This window comes from Triturus cristatus, chromosome 8 (genome assembly GCF_964204655.1).
Source record: "Triturus cristatus chromosome 8, aTriCri1.1, whole genome shotgun sequence".
NCBI classification, from domain to species: Eukaryota; Metazoa; Chordata; class Amphibia; order Caudata; family Salamandridae; genus Triturus; species Triturus cristatus.
The window spans coordinates 1,585,871,645-1,585,892,145 of record NC_140591.1 but is presented as its reverse complement, the minus strand read 5'-3'; the positions used below and the strand labels follow the sequence as shown (position 1 = coordinate 1,585,892,145).

General features: G+C 44.7%; 1 protein-coding gene across 2 annotated transcripts in view; it reads right to left on the bottom strand.

Annotated features, from left to right (window-relative positions):
• Positions 1-20,501, bottom strand: part of CCKBR (cholecystokinin B receptor) — a 342,211-nt gene that overhangs the window by 94,684 nt on the left and 227,026 nt on the right. For both annotated transcript variants that reach the window (XM_085623513.1, XM_085623512.1), the window contains exon 2: positions 20,179-20,430. In XM_085623513.1, coding sequence (XP_085479639.1) covers positions 20,179-20,430 — 252 coding nt within the window. The remainder of the gene's footprint in view (positions 1-20,178; positions 20,431-20,501) is intronic.

Genomic DNA, 20,501 nt, shown 5'->3' with positions numbered 1-20,501 from the left:
AAATATTTATGTATAAGAAAGCACTATTCAGAGGATGCAAGGTAAAATATGCGTAGTGCTGCTGAAAACTCACTAACAAATACATATATTCACCTCAAGCATAAACCTATGAACAAACAATAGGTGGGATTTGTGAAGGTGGGAGACCAAGTAAAGGAGAAGCAAAGGTTGAGTGCTATGAAATGAAGTGCAGAGCGGGTTAAATGGATGGAGCTAAGAAAAGAAGAAAGAAAGTATCAGGAATGAGGAAAGGACAATATATGAAAGAGGAATTAGAATTGATGAGGGAATGGGTAAAAGTTGATGGAGGATCACGTTTTACCATATAAATAAATACATATCGACCCATGCAGCATGAAGGCCCCTGTATAGGCCCCACCAACTACAACCTGGAAATGTGCTAACTTGACCACTTTTATCTTACACAGTCACTAGTGCCATAGTGGCTCACACCTCCCTTGACACATCCACATAGGCCCAAGGCCAGTGCCTCAGTTCTTATCCTCCTCAATAATAAATTCTACTAGGCCCAATATTCTTAAACATGCATTTCTCTTGTGCCCAACACTGCGAGGCAGCTCGGGCGACCGCAGAAACTTTCCACAGTTGCAAAACCTATCTCTCCCACACACAGGGCCAGCTGGTACACTCTCGACATTTCACAAATATCGTTTGCTTCATTCTATATTATGAAACTTCCCGAGCTTGCTCAAATGTAACCAAAAGACAGCACCTTGCCTCAACAACACCTGTTTCAATTCCGCTTTCATGTACACGTTCCGAGAAATGTATGATAAAAATATGATATGTTTATAAGTTGCGGTCAAGCATTGCTGACCACCCGCTCAAACACCTGACCCACTGGGACACCACTTCTGTGAGTTCAGGGTTTTAGCAACACCACCGTAGACATGCGGTCAAGAGCACCTACGCCAGTGTGGTTCAAATACATGCATCAATGCGGGTTAACCATTCTGCATTGAACGGGTATATAGGGCCTGCACCCCAGTAGGAGCTCAGAACTCTTTTGCAGCGCCTTGCATGCTGTGGGTTCCCGCCGGCCGTATTTCTGCATTGGGCTTGGAAAGCCTTCTTTCAGGTGGTAGAGCCCAATCTAGATAACATTTTTCCTTTTTTTTAGCCTCTGCTCTTATGCTAGGTTTTTCATCCTCACTCAATTCATTGCATTTAATGTACTTTTAAATTGAAATTCTTGGATGGTTAGTTTTCTCATTTCAGGATTGCCTTCTAGGCCCCCGCACGCTCATTGATAAGTATTTTGTGTTGCCTTTTCTGACTGATTGCGACTATGAGCTTGATACTCTCTCTAAGCTAATGAGTAGATGAATGTATTTCTGTCACTGTGTTAATGACTTAGTAAATAAAGTGCCACTCCAATGCAAGGTCTTTGTCTCACACTTGTGTTCATTATTTTTAGACAAACTGTGATTAAGCTGCGTTAGACCACACCAGGTGGGGTTACATTTACCCGTCTTCAGCTGGCAACCACAAATTCATCGTGCAGACTGTTCCTTCCTGCGGCGGACCGGGGACACTCGGCGGACTGCCCACGGACTCCCCTTCTCTCCCCACTGCCGGCCACTGGGTGAGTCAGGGATATATATTTTTTTTCCCTTGACTTACTACGGTTGGTCCCTGGTATGTGGTTGTGAGGTGGGGGCTTTGGGCTCTGTCTGTCTGGCTCCTCGATCCCCTGTAGCGGTCTGTCTTGCCACGATTCGCACCCTCTATGCCCCTGCGTGTGGTGACAGCTCTCAAGTTGCTTCAGATGTGGTTCTTGTTGTATTGGGGTTAGAGTCCTCAGATGTGGTTCTAATTGTATTGGGGTTAGAGTCCTCAGATGTGGTTCTGGTTGTATTGGGGTTAGAGTCCTCAGATGTGGTTCTAGTTGTATTGGGATTAGAGTCCTCGGATGTGGTTCTAGACTTTGGATGTCGTTCTAGATTTTATCGTGTATTTTGGTTCGAGGTTACAGTCCTCTGGTTCGAGGTTTCGGGGTTAGAGTCCTCAATTGTGGTTCGAGGTTGACCGTCCTCCATGTTGGTTCGAGGTTTTGAGTCCTCATTGTGTTTTTTTATATTGACTTTGTATTTCACCGTTGCCTTCTACGTTTTATCTACAGTGTGGTTTTCTCTTCCTTCGGGTCCCTTTTTCAATGTGTGCTTCCCATCTTTGCCCGTTTTGTCCTTTCGGATCACATTATTTCATGGGCCTCTCTCCTGTCTTTATCTCTCCCTTTGACGACCTAATTCTGCATGGATTGGGTGTAATATTCTTCTCTTTTATTAAAATATTTTTCATCTGTAAACGTTGTGTCTTTCATGTCTTTCCCTGACTTTTTTTTGCTGCGCAGCTCCCTGCCTCGAAAAGGGGAAGTCACTTGTGGTTACTTCGCAGCCTTCACCCGCCTTCCACTTCTGTGGGTTTCAGCCAGGCTGCCTTGGCTGCGCTGCCTTCCTTCACCTCTTCATCCCTTTCTCTTCTGATTGCAGCCCTCACCCACCCCTTCTTTTCTTTCAATCTTCTTCCTTTCTACATCTTGCACTATACGCTGCTCTCACCTTCCTTGCCCTCTCCCTCCCTTGCTCTATACACTCTCTGCTCCTCGGCTTCACTCCCCCGCCTCCGCCCTAAACCCTCCTGTGGCCTCTCTCTCGTGGTCTGCCTCCTCGGTGCTGCTGACATCTCTCCCCATCTTGCTTTCTGGTCTCGGGTTTTTTTTTCTTGTGGTGAGAATTCATATCTAGGTTTCTGAATGTACAATATTTATTCACTATGTATGCAATTTATTGTTCCATCATTTATTTTTCATTGATGTACTCTGTTTAACGTTTTTGCTGTCTTTTTGTGTGTCATTGTGTTTCATGTTTTGTATTTGTGTGGTGTTCTTTTTATAACACCGTGCCTAGGTGCTCTTGTCATATATCATCCACTGCCACTCCTGTTGCTTCCTTGGCACTTTCACACTTCCAGTAGTCGGTGCTATGGACGCCAGTTAGTTCATCTACCTGTTGCTGCTCTTGACACTTTCACACACAATAGCCGGGTGCCAAGGCTGCCAGTTAGGGGTTGCCTGGACTGCAGTGCTACCTGCCCTTAACAGCTGCGTCCCGCCAGGTAGGCTGCAGGCCTCTCATACAGTGCCCCCTGACTCCTACCCTTCCCAACCAGGGCTCCCTTCAACAGCGGCCTTCCACTCCTTGGTATTCGGTGGAACTAAAAATGGAAAAAGCCAGTTGCAGGCGTTTGGAAAGAACGTGGCGCACTAGTAAGACTCATCAAAACAGAGTTCTTTATAGACAGTCTCTGTCCAAATATCATCTGACCTTAAAAGTAGCCAGACGTCGGTTTAACATCAACCATATAGAAAATGCCAGCAACTCCCCGAAAACACTGTTTGGCATAGTACGGGACTTTGTATCTCCTAAAGTCTGTAGACAGACGCCCATGGAATCCCAGGAGTTCTGTAACTCTCTGGCGACCTACTTTCATGAGAAGATATAAAATATCTATGAGAACTTCTCTTCACCAGCCGCTATTGACTTGGTATCTTCTACCAAATTTGAGGAGCAGGATAAGTTGGCAGCCAGCTCCCTAAACAGTTTTGAACCAACCACACCGGAGGAGGTCATAAAAGGCCTTGCTGTGGCTAAATCTGGGTCACCATTAGATCTCTGTCCGCCAAAAACTATGGTGCTTTTAGCCACAAGCTGTGCCCTGGTAATCCGAGATATATTTAATCATTCCATCCATACTGGCACTATTCCAGCCATCTGGAAGGAGGCATTTGTTCGCCCAATATTTAAAAAAAAACCACTGCTGATCCTTCAGTTCTTGGTAATTACCGCCCTATCTCTTTGCTATCGCTGCTGGGTAAAATATTAGAAAGTTTTATCAATCGACAACTAAGTTTTTACCTGGAAGATAACCATATTTTGGATCCCTCGCAATCGGGTTTTCTGCCAGGTTTCAGCACGGAGACCGCCATTTTGGCAGTAACCGATTCTCTCAGACAGACTATCGATGCTGGCGGAGAGACTTCTTTCCTGTGGTATCAATGGTACAGCTCTGAAATGGCTCAAACACTTCTTGTCTGAGAGAACCCAAACTGTCATGTTGGGACCCTATTCCTCAGCAAAAATGCACCTTGACAAGGGCGTTCCGCAGGGCTCTTGTCTAAGTCCAACCCTTTTCAATATATATATGGCTCCGCTGGCAAGGATTGTCGAGCAGCTGGGTTTTGAGATCATCTCATATGCTGATGATACGCAGCTTATGTTTACCATCGGACCAAACCCAGAGCTCGACAGAATCCATTTTACCGCTGGTATGCTTGCCATTTCCAACTGGATGACAAGTAACTGTCTCCAGTTGAATCCGGAAAAAACTGACGTTATGTTAATGGGTAAAGCCATGGACAGTTGGTCAGATGACTGGTGGCCTGTTCTGTTGGGCACTGCCCCCTCCCCCAAACAGTCAGTAAAAAACTTAGGTCTAAAATTGGACCGGGCTTTGACTATGAAGGATCATATCGCGGATACTATGAGTTTGTGCTATTATGGTCGGAGGCTTCTTAGGAAAATTTTTCCTTACATGCCCACCTCCCACCGCAAAACTCTAGTCCAGGCAATGGTCATCAGTTGTCTGGACTATGGCAATGCCTTGCTGGCAGAAGTGGCAGAGACCCTATTGGCCAAACTCCAAGTAGTACAGAACACCGCAGCGAGAATGATTTTAAATCGTCCAGCAGGCTCCGCCTCGGCTCTTCTGTTAAGGGAATTACATTGGCTAACAGTAAAGAAGAGATCTTTTTTTAAGGTCTGCTGTCTCACACATAATGCGTTGAATGAAAGAGACCCCCTCTATTTGTGGAAAAAACTATTAAATCCCCCCCCTGTAGGAAACTTAGATCCAGTACTCTGGTTCTCCTCCAGGTTCCTCGAATTCGCCTCATCCGCACTGGGGGTAGAGCCTTCTCATATCTGGTGCCAAGATATTGGAATGAGCTCCCCCGAGCCTTGCGCAAAATCCCAATGTTTAGCATTTTTAGGAAACAGCTGAAAGCTTTTCTGTTTTAACGGAGATATCCATTCTAATCCGCCCCAGGGTGATTTGAGCACTCTACAAAACATATAACATAACATTACATTTTTTCTGCCTCCTGTCCCACATCATTTTCCACTCCCTATCACAGATGTTTTTTTATCTCCCAGTTGCCTTGCAACTGGTAGCCAAAGGGGGGTGGTAGTATTCCTTCTAGGCTCCTTGCCTCCGTCGTCGCGCTCTCTCTGACCGTTATGTCCAATACCCCCCACTTATCATCAATTTCAATATCCATCTAGTGCACGATACTGATCTAGTCGTCCATAACACTACTTTTAATGAACTAACTGAACTTACAGACCATCAACGCGACATCCTCTCTGCCACTTGGGAAATTCTGGGGGTCATCTTCACCCCTAATACTCAGGTCCGCGTCTCTACGCTATCCTTGACTGACTTATTTGCCGCCCGCGCACACACATCTCTCCCGCCATCTCCAGACACCACTCATCCTGACCTGCTTTGGCCTGACCACTCATCTAACTCTTCCACCATATCAACCCTCTATTCCGCCCCTTCTGAGTGTTCCACCACCTCCCCAATTGTGATTATTACCGACGGGGAGTCTTCACCAGACTCCACACATTCTGTTGCCCTATCCGAAGCAGCCTCTCTCCCACATCTTTATGCCCCTGACTCTCCCACGCTCTCCGCCTCCGACTCATCCTTTTTATTATTATATCACGCACATTCTAAAGACCGCCCAGTGCCCCTCTTAAGGGCACTCCTGCACAAGTGTTCACAAGACTCTGCAACCCTGTCTACCCCTGCAAGCCCACCTCATTGCTCTAACTGGATATAAGGGAATGACCGACAAATCCCACACCAATACCCCACCTCAACTTACGGTATACCTGATTAACAATCACGTCGTGGGTCTTTCAGACGGTCACTTGCTTTATCCACGTAACACCCTTAACTAGCACTGTCCTTCTCACTATATTCCAAGCACTCGGTATTGACTATAGTCACACACGGCAGATCACGCTCTCAATAGCACCGGCATTCTCTTACCCCCTTACATCAAAGACTTGTGCACTAAAGCGCAATAAAAAATAATACCTCTTGGTATACTTCTGCACCACCTACCCGTCACGAACAAAGGTCCCATGCAGACAATATACGGGAAAAAAAATATTGGACTCTTCTGTGCACAAAACACCAGATTGGATTTAAGTACGCATTTGCCTAATATCTCTAGGCTTAGAATTACCTACCACATTGACCACTTCATGCCCATGAAAACGATTACAAAGTAAGATTATTATTGTCCTTGCCCGTCACAATATTGAATTCCCTGATTTCTCCCCTGAGGGAATATACAGAGGACCAGAGGAATTGAATTTAAGATTGATAATTTGTTTTATTGTTCTTGACGCCATAGGGGCCGAACTTATAAAAGGCCTATACCCCAACTATCCTAGTAACTAGTCGGAGAAAACATAGACAGGGTGCACTTCACCCTCCCTCGAAGTAACCACATTGTTCCTCGCAAGCTTACATCGTGGCATTCTCACACTAGTGATCCTATGAATAGGATACTGAGCTCTACTGTATATAAAACAACAACCGGCTTCCACATATATTTTATCTTATGACTCGAAAGTTGGGAAGGCCCCACCATAGTAACTAGTTGTTGGCCAAGACACCCACTTCTGTTTAAGATTGCTGACGCCCGCTTTGGCGGCCAGCTCCATTTCCCTGGTTGCACTCCTGCACAGGACCACGACTTACAGGACGGTATATACCTCCGTGTCCTTGAGAGTGTAGGAGAAGAACTGATACCAGATCTCAACTATAGCCACTAAGAGAGAGAAAAGCATAGGCAGAGGTGTTTCACAGCAACACCCTCCATTAAAAAGATTACAAAGGACATACCAGACACAGTAATGGTAGCTGCACCTGTCAGTTAGATGACGGCAGTGACCACATTCCCCCAGGCTGCCATGAATGCCCTCGCAGGCAACATACAGCCTGCCGCACAGTACGTACAGCCAGAGCCCCTCGCACAATATATAATACGAGCACAACCTGCTTACATGCCAACACAACCTGCTGACAGCATTGCCCAACAACCTCATTACAACAACAGAAACAATACCAATAGGAACTCAGGTATGCAGGGAAGAGGTAGCGGAATGGGACAGCAGAGGTTCCAACAACAGCCAGGACAGCATACCTGTTTCTATTGCCACAAAATAGGCCACATGCAAAGGGATTGCCGCACTAAAATGCAAGATCAACAGTACATGGGTCTCACCCAACAAACACTGCCTCAATTCCACCAACAGCAAATGCGTCCACAACCCCAAATGCCATACACCTACGTCAAACCAGTCCAACAGCAAAACATGCAGCAAGCACAGCTACAAGCAACCATGATGGCCCAAGCCCAGCAACCACTACTGCAGATGTCAGCTCCAATGCAACAGCAGGCCCCTACATACCAGGTGGTTCCCCAAAATGCTGTGCCCTAAGGAGGCATGGTGATCACCCCCAGCAATACGTTCAAACAAGGCGCCATCAAGTAATACCTAGCAGGAGGATACAGGAGGTTAGGACAGCCCACAGACAACTCTAGTGTGCCCGGTGATATCATGCACTAGGAGCAGCAAAAGAGGACCCCTTGCCAGATAAGCACTGTATATTTTGTTGATGGGTCCTCCACCATTGACCAAGAAAGAGGGATCAGGTACACAGGAGCCACAGCAGTTAGGGCCCAGCAGCATGCGTCCTCTGATTCACTAGACATTGTACAGCAGATGGCATTACCTTCACACTACTCAGCCCAAGCGGCCGAGTTAGTGGCCCTTATTGCCGCTTTAAACTTTGGGGCTGACGACCGCATCACTGTGTATTCAGACTCGGCATATGTCACAATGACAACACACTCCAGCATCTTGCGCTGGAAAAGGCGTGGATTTCTTAAATAAGATGGGACGCCTGTGATTCACAAACAGTTATTAGAAGAACTTAGATCTGTGAATTGTTTTTGTTTTTATTCTTGTATTTGAAGCCCTTTCTGGCAGATGCTGATCTATTAATTTATTAGTGAGACCATAATATCTAGGTGCATATTGATTGTCATGTTGATTATTTTTAATTATATATGCAAATATTCACTTATGAGCAAATTTTGTCAATTTAAAGTTGACTGGCCTTATACCAATTCCGTCATTTAGGGGAAAAGCCTGCTAGTTAGTGTTGCTGTGATCTGTATCACACCAGTCATTAGCCTTACAGATCGCCGCTAGTTATTTGATGCTGTGGTCTGTAGTACACCGCACCATTCCTCCCCCTCATCTGGGTACGTGCCCAGCACACCCACTTTGACTGAGGCAGGTTCAATTTGAGACCACGCAACTGGTTTGAGGTGCATCCAGTGTATACTGTGTCTAGCTACCAAGTAGCTTCCTTCAAGATTGTTACTTACGTCTTTTTGAGCACGGATTTAAATAGGCTCCCCTGTTTTAACTTATTACACCCTGGATGAAGTACATTCAGTTACTTGACCGTCACACCTCACTCAAGTATTGGGTCAAGTGGTAGGAAGAGGGAGAGGAGAGATTTCACAGGCATTAATTGACCACATCACACAGCAACCTTTTTTACGTTTTCTGGTTGCTATTACGCCCTTGACTTGGCCCAGCAGCAAATGATAGGCCAGCCACGCAAAGGTAAATGACATAATAGGTTGAGCTCAAGGACTGCCATCCCTTACCGCCCAGAGCCCAATCATAGAAGATGTAATAACAGGTAAAATTGAGCTATTCCCTTTGATATTTTTGTATCCTCATTATATTCAACACGCACCACAACATCTAGATTATTGACAACAATAGAACAATGAACAAAGATTGTGAAAATGAGTAGTAAAGTGCCTTGCTGGTAACATACAAATATCTTCTTCGTTATTGGAAATAGATCTTTACACAAAAATGTTCTATGGCCCACAATGTTAGAAGACTAAAAATTTAGTCAAAAAAAGAAGAGGGGGACCAGGAGCTGGTTATGGTCCAATGTCCGTGCTCCACTCATGACAGTTAAATCAATGAGGACATTGTTCCCTGTTGGCGGTGAAACAAAAATAATGATCACCTGCTCAACATAGGTAGAGATAGAAGAAAGAGTAAAGATGGGGGGAGGAGAGGGGGGTAGGGGGGGAGATGAAAAGAGGCGAAGAGAAATGTCCCCAGTCTCAAGGATCCAATCCCGAAGGGGAGGACTCTATGTAGCCTCTAGTTAGCCCTCACACACCCCGAGGGATGTCTTGCTTCATCATTGGGCTGTTGTTGCTCCTCGTCGGGCCGGCGCTGCAATGCCCGACGGTCCCCCGAAGGGTCTCTTTATCGGAGGTCTTTAAAAGAGAAAAGCCGTAAGGTGAATGCGGGTATGTGGGCCAAAAAACAGTAGGGAGGATCCGAGGTGTAAGTGATAACGTGCGTGTGAGGTGTGTGAAATAAAAATAAAAATGCCTAGGGGTGTCCAGAGAGTGGATTTTAATATAATGGAGCCCCTGGCAAAGTAAAAAAGACCAACAGGTCGCAGGGTCACTAATTAGCGCAAGGTGCTAATGTGACTTTAGTAAAAGGTCGACATGTTTCACGCCTAAAATGCCCAAACGGGTCAGCGGCGTTTCATCAGGACCAAGGAAGGGTGAAAGGTTGTGCACGGTGAAGACGGGGGTGCCAGAGATTGGAGGGGTAACCCACGTCTTATAGGAGGTTAGAAAATGGTACGGGGCTGCGGGTTACAGTGACCAAGTCAGCAGGGGAAAAGAACGTACCAAGCTAGTGTAACCCTCGTGTATCTGAACGGGGCTTCCTAGGTTTAGCCGAGGCTGCCAGCGCCCTATTTGGGTTGAGTCGGGGGCCGGCTCTGTCAGCACCTACCCTCTGCCAGCTTGGTACGTTCTATTCCCCTGCTGACTTGGTCACTGTAACCCGCAGCCCCGTACCATTTTCTAACCTCCTATAAGACGTGGGTTACCCCTCCAATCTCTGGCACCCCCGTCTTCACCGTGCACAACCTTTCACCCTTCCTTGGTCCTGATGAAACGCCGCTGACCCGTTTGGGCATTTTAGGCGTGAAACATGTCGACCTTTTACTAAAGTCACATTAGCACCTTGCGCTAATTAGTGACCCTGGGACCTGTTGGTCTTTTTTACTTTGCCAGGGGCTCCATTATATTAAAATCCACTCTCTGGACACCCCTAGGCATTTTTATTTTTATTTCACACACCTCACACGCACGTTATCACTTACACCTCGGATCCTCCCTACTGTTTTTTGGCCCACATACCCGCATTCACCTTACGGCTTTTCTCTTTTAAAGACCTCCGATAAAGAGACCCTTCGGGGGACCGTCGGGCATTGCAGCGCCGGCCCGACGAGGAGCAACAACAGCCCAATGATGAAGCAAGACATCCCTCGGGGTGTGTGAGGGCTAACTAGAGGCTACATAGAGTCCTCCCCTTCGGGATTGGATCCTTGAGACTGGGGAAATTTCTCTTCGCCTCTTTTCATCTCCCCCCCCTACCCCCCTCTCCTCCCCCCATCTTTACTCTTTCTTCTATCTCTACCTATGTTGAGCAGGTGATCATTATTTTTGTTTCACCGCCAACAGGGAACAATGTCCTCAGAAGACTAAAAATGCCATCAATATAAGTAATATCGTTTCCTGGCAGAAAAGGAAATACTTTCAGTTTCAAATGCTCATGAATATGTCTATTTAGATGACCAATTATAATTCATAAAATAATTTTTTCATTATAGACCTGATGAATATCTTTGGGCATCCATACTTTAATGAACAAAATGCAGGGGCCTACCTGGTCAGCTAGATGCTAGATTAACATAGTAAGATGACAGAAAATACTGCATCCCCAAGATACTAAGTACAGAATAATTTACTCCTACTTGCGTCCGAATTCAGCAGCAGCCAAGGCAGGCACAAGCGATAGCACGAATGCAAGCCACAGAGCACACACAGTTGGTGATTACTATTACAAAATAAGGTTTTGAATTGTGGCTCATGTGCAAGTTAGTTAGTGCCACTGCCCTTAGAGCAACGTACAGGTCGGAGCAGATGGTGAATATTAGACAGAAGATTGGAATTAGCAAGATAAGACTGTTCTCTTCCGATTTCTTGTGAACAAAAGTAGGAAGAGAAGAGGGGAGATAAAATGATGGAATGGAATGCACGCTAGTTACATCCCATTTTCGTTTTGGATCAATATAGGTCCAATACATTAGTGTAGTTGGACTTGATGGTCACAGGTTCAAATGTTGGTCTCCTCAGCCTTTCATCATTCTGAGGTGTATAAAATGAGTACCATTAAGTTAGGAAAAAAACTTGCTGTTTAGCGCCACAATTACTATCTTGAGTGAACGTGCGCTTTACAAAAACACCATATTATTTTAAAATAAGCTATATTTTACGTACAATTAAAGACAACACATGTGTCTGGATAATGCGTGATGTTGAAGGGTTAATAGATTTTGTCTTGGGCTGTCTTCAGAAGTAGCACTCCTGGCCGACCACAGTTCTGGGCGTTGAGCCAGGCAGGAAAGAGACATCCTGTGGTTAGTAACGAACAGGAGATTGAGGGAGTTCATGTAAAAATATATATGTATACAGTTGGAACACAGAGAGCTGTGTAAAGAGGAATAAATTGCCTAGGGTCACACGATTCGGTAAAGGGGGCAGCCGAGATTAAATTAAGTGTTTTAGGTTCCACGTTATGCAGTTTAGTGACTGGGTATGCATGTATTTATATATATACATGCATGCTTCGATCCCTTGTGACAACTGTACTGTTTAAGATAAAGTAAGCTAAGTGTACGCATGTCCATCAGATATTAAAGCAGCAACAACTTTCAGCAATGCCTGAACGGGCTGCTTAAAAAATAAAATAGGCAAAGTAAGCGCCACAATTGAGGGAAATAAATAAATAAATAAGAGAAAGCAGTAATAGTGTATTGTCCATGGATCACCCTGTTTTCACACACAAATATTCCAATGTTCTGACCGCCACCTAACATATAACACCGCCATCTTCAGAAGTAGATATATATATACATATATATATATAATGGCACTAGGTATATTGAATTCTTGAAGGGTTTTGCCCATTTAAATGGCGCAAGGAAAAGTACTATTTTATATGTTTTTCATTTCTAGGTTCTTCAGAGCTGAAGAGAATATTGTTGTAACAAATTAGATTGTATGGTGGAATGTGCTAAAATGCATTCTAATGCAGTGCATTCGCCAGGGACTACAAAAAATAAATAATATATAGTAATATCATATTTCTGTATTGAGGTTTAGTAATGAAAATATGAGTATATATAAATACAGGAGGACAGTGTGCATTGAATAACTGTGCTTCATATTATATTGTATATAAAAATGAAATATATAAGAATTTGAATGAGCTAACACGCACTGCGAAGTTTCATTCAAATTCAGGTTTCCAGGTGGAGGAAGAAGGCCCCCATCAGTACTGAGCTTCGACATATCAATAATGGAACACAGATTTTTGACCCAAATACTTTTTGAAACAATAATAGACTACTCACAAACAGCTGTCCCCATTGCCAAGAGGAAGGGATTAACAGAACAGACTTCAGGGTCAACCCTGCACCCCCTCATCACTGAACAACAAACTAGAGAAGGTTAACTTGTTTCCATTTGACTGTCCAAGAGGAAGAAGGCGGTGACAGCTTGGTCATTTATGGATTCAGACGTAGCCTCATTACCCGCCGCACAGAAGTGTCTTATGCAAAGTTATGCATTTGAATTATAACATTTTGCCGTTTCGGCAGAGTGGCACTAGGACAATTTAATTAGCTCACTGTTCTATCTCATTGTGTTAATAGAAAGGCTTGTATTGGTCAAACTTTTGAAGTTGCCAATACCACTGTGCACCCCAAGTCACCTCCAATATACCTGCTAGCACATGGAGAAAATGGCCCTTGTAAGAATGCAAAAAGGTTCAACATCCTCTGCCAGTACCGTCAGCACCCCAAATATTTATGAGCACCCTGTGTCCTCATCCCCTTCCCCTGTTGGAAGTAATAATATATTAATGCAATAATGTGAATAGTGCCCAAACAGTTAGAAAGCATACTCATGATTCCCTTTACAGCAACATGTGGTACATTCAGATGACAACAATAGGTAGACAGAAGACTAGGGAGTACTGTTATATAACTCATGGACTACGCATGCAGTAGGCACAGATAGACTGATTTTACCTAAGGAGGTACTACCACACACTGTAGAATATCTCCTACACCTGTTACCCTACAGAATACACAACCAAATGTCAGATTATTGAGGCCACCTTCTCTAAAGTGTTCGTAAATAGAACAGTAAGGGACCACACCCCAATGATGCATGAGGGTATCACTGACAAATCCAGAATGAAGTGAAGGCAACAAGGATATTTCAGATGAGTGTTCATGATATAGCCCTTAGTGTAGCTTTTTGCAGGAACAATGGGTTTATGATAACAGGATCTCTGTCAGACTATCATGGCTCTTTGCCCCACACCCTACCTTGCCCATGCCAGAATAGACGTGCTTTATTGTTCTTTGCACAAATTTACGTCCATGGCAAATTGAGTGCCCCAGGTTACTTGAGGTATAGAGCAGCGTCCTTAGGGCAACATAGGGTAGACTAGGATTATGAAGATGAGAAAGACTGGTAGTCTACTTGGGGTGGGGAGAAAATGTCAAAAAATTGTAAAATGATCTCAAATTAAAAGACACCTCGTCTCTGTTTTCTAGGATGACATTTATGGCATGTTGCCTGTGGGTCGGGACACAAATTGCAAAGAGCACTATTTTTAATTTGGACATTAAATGCCAAGATAGGGATCTACAGGAAGTCCATACATAGGGTCAGTAGACCAAGGAATAGGAGTATATTAGCACTGCTAGAGATAGTTGAGCTCACAACGACTGGTTCACATTTGTAGCAGACCCCTCCCGACATCAACTACTAAAGTACATACTGCTCCCCCACTTCCTCCAGGTACACCTTTAGCAGGGATAGACTATACCATAGCTCCTTATGACGATCTGGTTAAAAACATGGATCGGGAATACGTTGAGTTAAGAGCCCAGATAAATAGGGAGTACACGTGCCTCTATGCTAACGACACCCCTTTTGGATCATAGGACATGATGAAGAACAAGCTATATATACAGTTAGGAAGGTGTTCAAAAATGAACTAGAGGAGGGAAATGATGGAGGATCACGTTTTACCATATAAATAAATAAATATCTACCCATGCAGCATGAAGGCCCCTGTATAGGCCCCACCAACGACAACCTGGAAATGAGCTAACTTGGCCATTTTTATCTTACACAGTCACTAGTGCCATAGTGGCTCACACCTCCCTTGACACATCCACATAGGCCCAAGGCCAGTGCCTCAGTTCTTATCCTCCTCAATAATAAATTCTACTAGGCCCAATATTCTTAAACATGCATTTCTCTTGTGCCCAACACTGCGAGGCAGCTCAGGCGACCGCAGAAACTTTCCACAGTTGCAAAACCTATCTCTCCCATACAGGTCCAGCTGGTACACTCTCGACATTTCACAAATATCGTTTGCTTCATTCTATATTATGAAACTTCCCGAGCTTGCTCAGATGTAACCAAAAGACAGCACCTTGCCTCAACAAGACCTGTTCCAATTCCGCTTTCATGTACACGTTCTGAGAAATGTATGATAAAAATATGATTTGTTTAGAAGTTGCGGTCAAGCATTGCTGACCACCCGCCCAAACACCTGACCCACTGGGACACCACTTCTGTGATTTCAGGGTTTTAGCAACACCACCATAGGCGTGCGGTCAAGAGCACCTACGCCAGTGTGGTTCAAATACATACGTCAATGCGGGTTAACCATTCTGCATTGAACGGGTATATAGGGCCTGCACCCCAGTATAAGCTCAGAACCCTTTTGCAGCGCCTTGCACGCTGTGGGTTCCCGGCCGGCCGTATATCTGCATTGGGCTTGGAAAGCCTTCTCTCAGGTGGTAGAGCCCAATCTAGATAACATTTTTCCTTTTTTTAGCCTCTGCTCTTATGCTAGGTTTTTCTTCCACACCCAATTCATTGCATTTAATGTACTTTTAAATTGTATTTCTTGGATGGTTAGTTTTCTCATTTCAGGATTGCCTTCTAGGCCCCCGCACGCTCATTGATAAGTATTTTGTGTTGCCTTTTCTGACTGATTGCGACTATGAGCTTGATACTCTCTCTAAGCTAATGAGTAGATGAATATATTTTTGTCACTGTGTTAGGGCCATATGTAGAAAGCAAAATTGCGATCGCAAAGGCCGAAATTCGCCGAATTTCGGCGTTTGCGATCGCAATTTTGCTAAGTGGGATGTAGGAAGGAAAATCTGCAGGCAAAATAAGGAATCGCAAAATTTGCGATTCCTTATTTTGCAAATGCATTTAAGGAATCCCAAATAGCGATTCCTTAAATGCAATGTAGAAAGCACCCAAGTTGTGCTATTTTGGCTTAAGGAATCGCAAATTACCACCAACTTCAGGTTGATGGTAATTTGCGATTTCTTTCAATAATGCAGTTTTTTGCATTATTCAAAGTGCCATGTGGCACACATACATGCCCTTTGGGCATGTATGTGCGCCACATGTGCACCCATGCTCTTTACAGGGGTGCAAAAGGGTGTCATGTTGACACCCTTGCACCCTTGAAATTGCATTCTCAATTTGCGATTCTCTAATTGAGAATCGCAAATTGAGAATGTCTTCCTATTCATTCCTATGGGCCTTTTAGCCCATAGGAATGAATGGCAAGGTATTCCTTATTTGCGATTCTCAATTAGAGAATCGCAAATAAGGAATAGGTGGGATTCGCAAACAAAATTGCTAATCCTACCTACATAGCGTTTTGCTATTCTCTAATTGCGATTCCCTAAAAATTGCAATTAGAGAATCGCAAAACACAGCCTACCTACATATGGCCCTTAGTAAATAAAGTGCCACTCCAATGCAAGGTCTTTGTCTCACACTTATGTTCATTATTTTTAGACAAACTGTGATTAAGCTGCGTTAGACCACACCAGGTGGGGTTACATTTACCCTTCTTCAAAGTGGACAAGAGAGATGCTTAAAGTATCAGGACGGAACCAAAGCCCTGGGAGATAAGGTTAATTGGAGGGAGGGTGTAAGAGGAGACAATGTGAGAAGAGTGAGCTTGAGCAAGTTAGTTAAACCCTAAGGGTCAGATTTCCAAGAACTGACCCATCTCTGCATATTAGCAGAGATGTGTCAGTTAATTTGCGTCACTGAAAAAACACTTGCGCCACCATGGATGCATCACATTTACAATGCGGCGCACCGTGGCGCAAGGATTGACAGATGCGTGATGCATCTATTGGCGTAAAGGTAACGCATTGCTGGAGTCGTGTCGCAAGCACGACGCAACTCCAGTAATATTATTATTATTTAAGAGTTTTGTATAGCGCTGGCCAGACCCGAAGGTATCGAAGCGCTTCACAACATTAGTGGCGACAAAGTTACACGATAAAAGCAGTAATACAAGCATTGATTCGTGACATATCGAAAGTCATGGGTGCTTTACAAAGTTAATAGCAAAGAAATCTCAAAATATAACAGTGTTATATACGACTCGTGACGAGGTCCGCTCTCAGAGAGATCAACAGTATAGCAGTAATATATGCATTGAGTTGAGACGAAGTCCTTTCGGGGAGGGGGAGACCAAGGAACAAGTCAGAGGTGGGCGGGTTGGAAGACTTAGTTATAAAGTGGCGGTGGGCAAGATTCAGCGATAAGGTGGCAGCTATCCATTCGGAAGAGACTGGTTGAGGTAGAGGTCCTTGAGCTGCCTTTTAAATTTTAAAATGGAGGGGTTAGTCCTGATATGGATTGGGATGGAGTTCCAGATTCTGGGTCCATTTCCTGAGAAGGATCGAGATAGGGTTTTTTGTTTGTGCGTTTTCGGGGGAATGAGGAGTAGAGTGTTGGTACTCCTAAGATTCCTTGACTGGCCGGCCTTCTTTAGTTTGGAGGCCAGGTATGCAGGTTTCCCACTGTGCAGGGCTTTGTGCGTGAGGCAGGCAGTTCTGACATTGGCACACATTTCGATTGGGAGCCAGTTTTCTGAGCGCAGGCGAGATGTGTTCATATTTCTTCACTCCGGTGACCATTCTGGCTGCAGCATTAAGAGTTGATCTGAGGAGCGCTAGGTGAGATTTTGCTCTTCCTGTGAGTGTTGCATTGCCTTAGTCTAGTCTGGACAGGACTAGGGATTGGGTAGCTATTTTGAGGAAGTTGGTAGCGATGTAGGGTTTTATTTTGTTGAGTGGTTTTAGGTTTAGGAAGGCGCTCTTTGCGGTGTTCTTGATGTGTTTGTCCATGTCTAATTTTGAGTACCGAGTGATTCCCAGCGATTTTATGGAGTCGGCCAGGGTGAGATTGCAGTTGAGAGCATTGATAGCTTTTAGCCATTCTGTGATTAGGGGGTTCTGTTCTTTGTTGGAAATGAGGAGGATTTTCGTTTTATCTTGGCTGAGTTTCAGGTGATTGAGGGATAACCAGTGTTGGACTTGTCTTAGAGTGTCATTTAATCTCTGGATGTCATCAATGGAGGAGGTCTCTAGATCGATCTGTGTATCATCCGCATAGAGGTGGAAGGGGATGTTGGCTTTTTTGAGTATGGTGGTGAGGGGTTGCATGTAGAATTTGAAGAGTTGTGGGGAGAGGACTGATCCTTGGGGGACCCCCCTGCTGACGGGGAGTAGGCCAGATGTGAGGTTTTTGATTTTTATTTGTTGGGTGCGGTTCTGCAGGAAGGAGGTGAACCACTGTATGACCACCTCTTCTGCTCCAACTCTTTCTCGGAGTACCTTAGTGAGAAGTTTGTGGTCAACCGTGTCGAAGGCCGCTGATAGATCCAGGAGTATGAATAGACAGCACCGGTCCGTATCGAGAGATTTGTGGACATCATCTATTACATTCAGGATCGCTGTCTCTGTGCTGCATCCTTTTCTGAAATCCGACTGGTGGGGGTCTAGGAGGTTGCTGTTGTCCAAATGTTTGGTGAGTTGCAGGAGAACACATTTTTCCAGGATTTTAGCTAGGAATGGGAGGTTTGAGACGGGTCTGAAGTTATTCAGATCATTTGTGTCAGAAACCGGTTTTTTTAGTAGTGGTGTGACTCGTCTGATTTTGAGTCAATCAGGCATGACTCGGGTACTCAGGGAGCTATTAATGATCTTGGTCCAGAGCGGGGCTAGGGTGCGTTTGGGTTTTTTGGCCAGTTGGGTAGCAATGGGGTCCGAGAAGTGTGATGATGGTTTGGAGCTGGAGATCATTTTGATGATCTCTGCTTTGGAGATGGGGTTGAAGGATTTCGAGCTGTTCGGTGGGTGCTTGGGTGTGATCTCTTCTCTCGGTGGGAGCGAGCTTCTGTTGGGGGGGTTGCTGTGATTATCCAGGGAGAGCTCAATGTTGGCGATTTTGTCATTGAAGAAATTGGCAAAGTTATTACAAAGGTCTTTGGAGGGCTGCATTGAGGATGTAGGGGGCTTTGAAGTTTGTTGTCTGATGAGATTGAAGAGTTCTTTGGGTCTATTTTTAGTATTATCAAGGGCATCACAGAAGAAGGAGGTTTTCACCTTTTTGATGTTTTTTTGTAATTCCTGCATTCTGATTTGAGTTGATCAAGGAGGATTGTGCGACGGGTTGTTTTGCCAGAGTCTTTCTGCAGCTCATAGTTGTCTTCTTTTGGAGTTTGTCAGTGTTGAACCAGGATCTAGATGGAATGTTCCTGGCTCTTTTTAGTTTCTGGGGAGCCATTTGGTCCAGAATGGAGGTCACTGTTGTGTTGTAGTGTTCGGCAAGTCCTGTTGTGGATAGGTCATCTGTGGAGGTGGGAAGTAGTGAACATAACCTTTCCTCCAGGTTATCAAGCGGAATCTTTCTTAGGTTCCTTGCCCAGTGGAGGGGTTCCTGAGTATTAGGCAGGCGGGGGCTCGATTGGTTGATGTGGAATAGAATGATATGATGGTCTGACCAGTCAACAGGTAGGGTGTGGTCGATGGTGACTGCATCTACTTGAGCAATGATGGCATCTAAGATTGAGCCTCTGTTGTGAGTTTGCTCTGTGCAGTGTTGGGTGAGGTTGTTGTTGTGAAGAAGTTCGGTTAGGGTTTGGATCAACAGGTTGTTTTCCTCGTTCCAGTGTAGATTGAAGTCACCTAGTATAATGTTGTTGGAGTCGCGGAGTGCGCAGTGAGCAATGCTTTGGAATGCCTATTTCTATTATGCTGCGTTGCTCCATACGCCTGCTTCAAGCAGGCGTAAGGTTTTGACGTGGTGGCGTCCTAATAGTGACTTAGTGAAATCTTGCAGATTTCACTGCATCAGTTTTACGAGACTTTCTTGCGTCGGAACGCACATCCCGCCTACATTATACCTAACGCAGGTATAATATGACACAGGACTTTACAACATGACTCATCTCCATAGATGAGTCACGCTGGAAATGGGTCGCAATGTGGCGCATTGTTTACAACGCTGCTGCGTCACAAAAGTGACGCAACGGTGGCGTAAAAGTATCCCATGGGGCCCCTGAAAGTCTAAGGGGAGGAATGGAGGAAGGGGTTACTGAAGTACTGGAACTTCAATAAGATAATCAGGCAAGAGAGTAAGACGAGAGATGGTAAAACAGATTGTTGAGGGCTATTGATAGGAATACAGCAAGAAGGAATTTCTAATTAAAAGAGGGAAGAAACGAAGGAAGGAAAGTTGATGAAGAGGAGGAAGAGACATACGAGTGGTAGACTTGAAATGTCGGTGAGATTGCAAAGCTGTATGAGAAGGGAAGAAATGCAACCATGAGCAAGAATATCTGGGCCAATGTTAAGCTTAATGATTTTGAAAGGAGTTCGACAGATGTTTGTAAAATATGTAAAATATGTGCTTGCCTGATACCTATTAACCACATACTGAAATTCACAGGTGCTCGCATTAAGTCCTCTCACCCATGAAGTAGGCGGCAATCTTGCAGATGGCCTCTCCAAAGATGAAGTTGCCCATGAGGTTGGGAATGAAGGTGAAGGGGATGCAGAAGACAGCCACCATGAGGTCACTGACGGCCAGCGACAGTAGGAAGGAGTTGGTGACTGTACGCAGGCGCTTGTTCATCACCAGCACGATGATGATCAGGGTGTTGCCGAAGATGCTCAACAGGAAGATGATGCAATACAAAAGGATACGGACCCAATTGTTTAAGTCTGAAACAGAAGGAAACACACATTTACTTGAAGGAGAAGAAAAATGTTGTACAATTATTCACATGTCATTG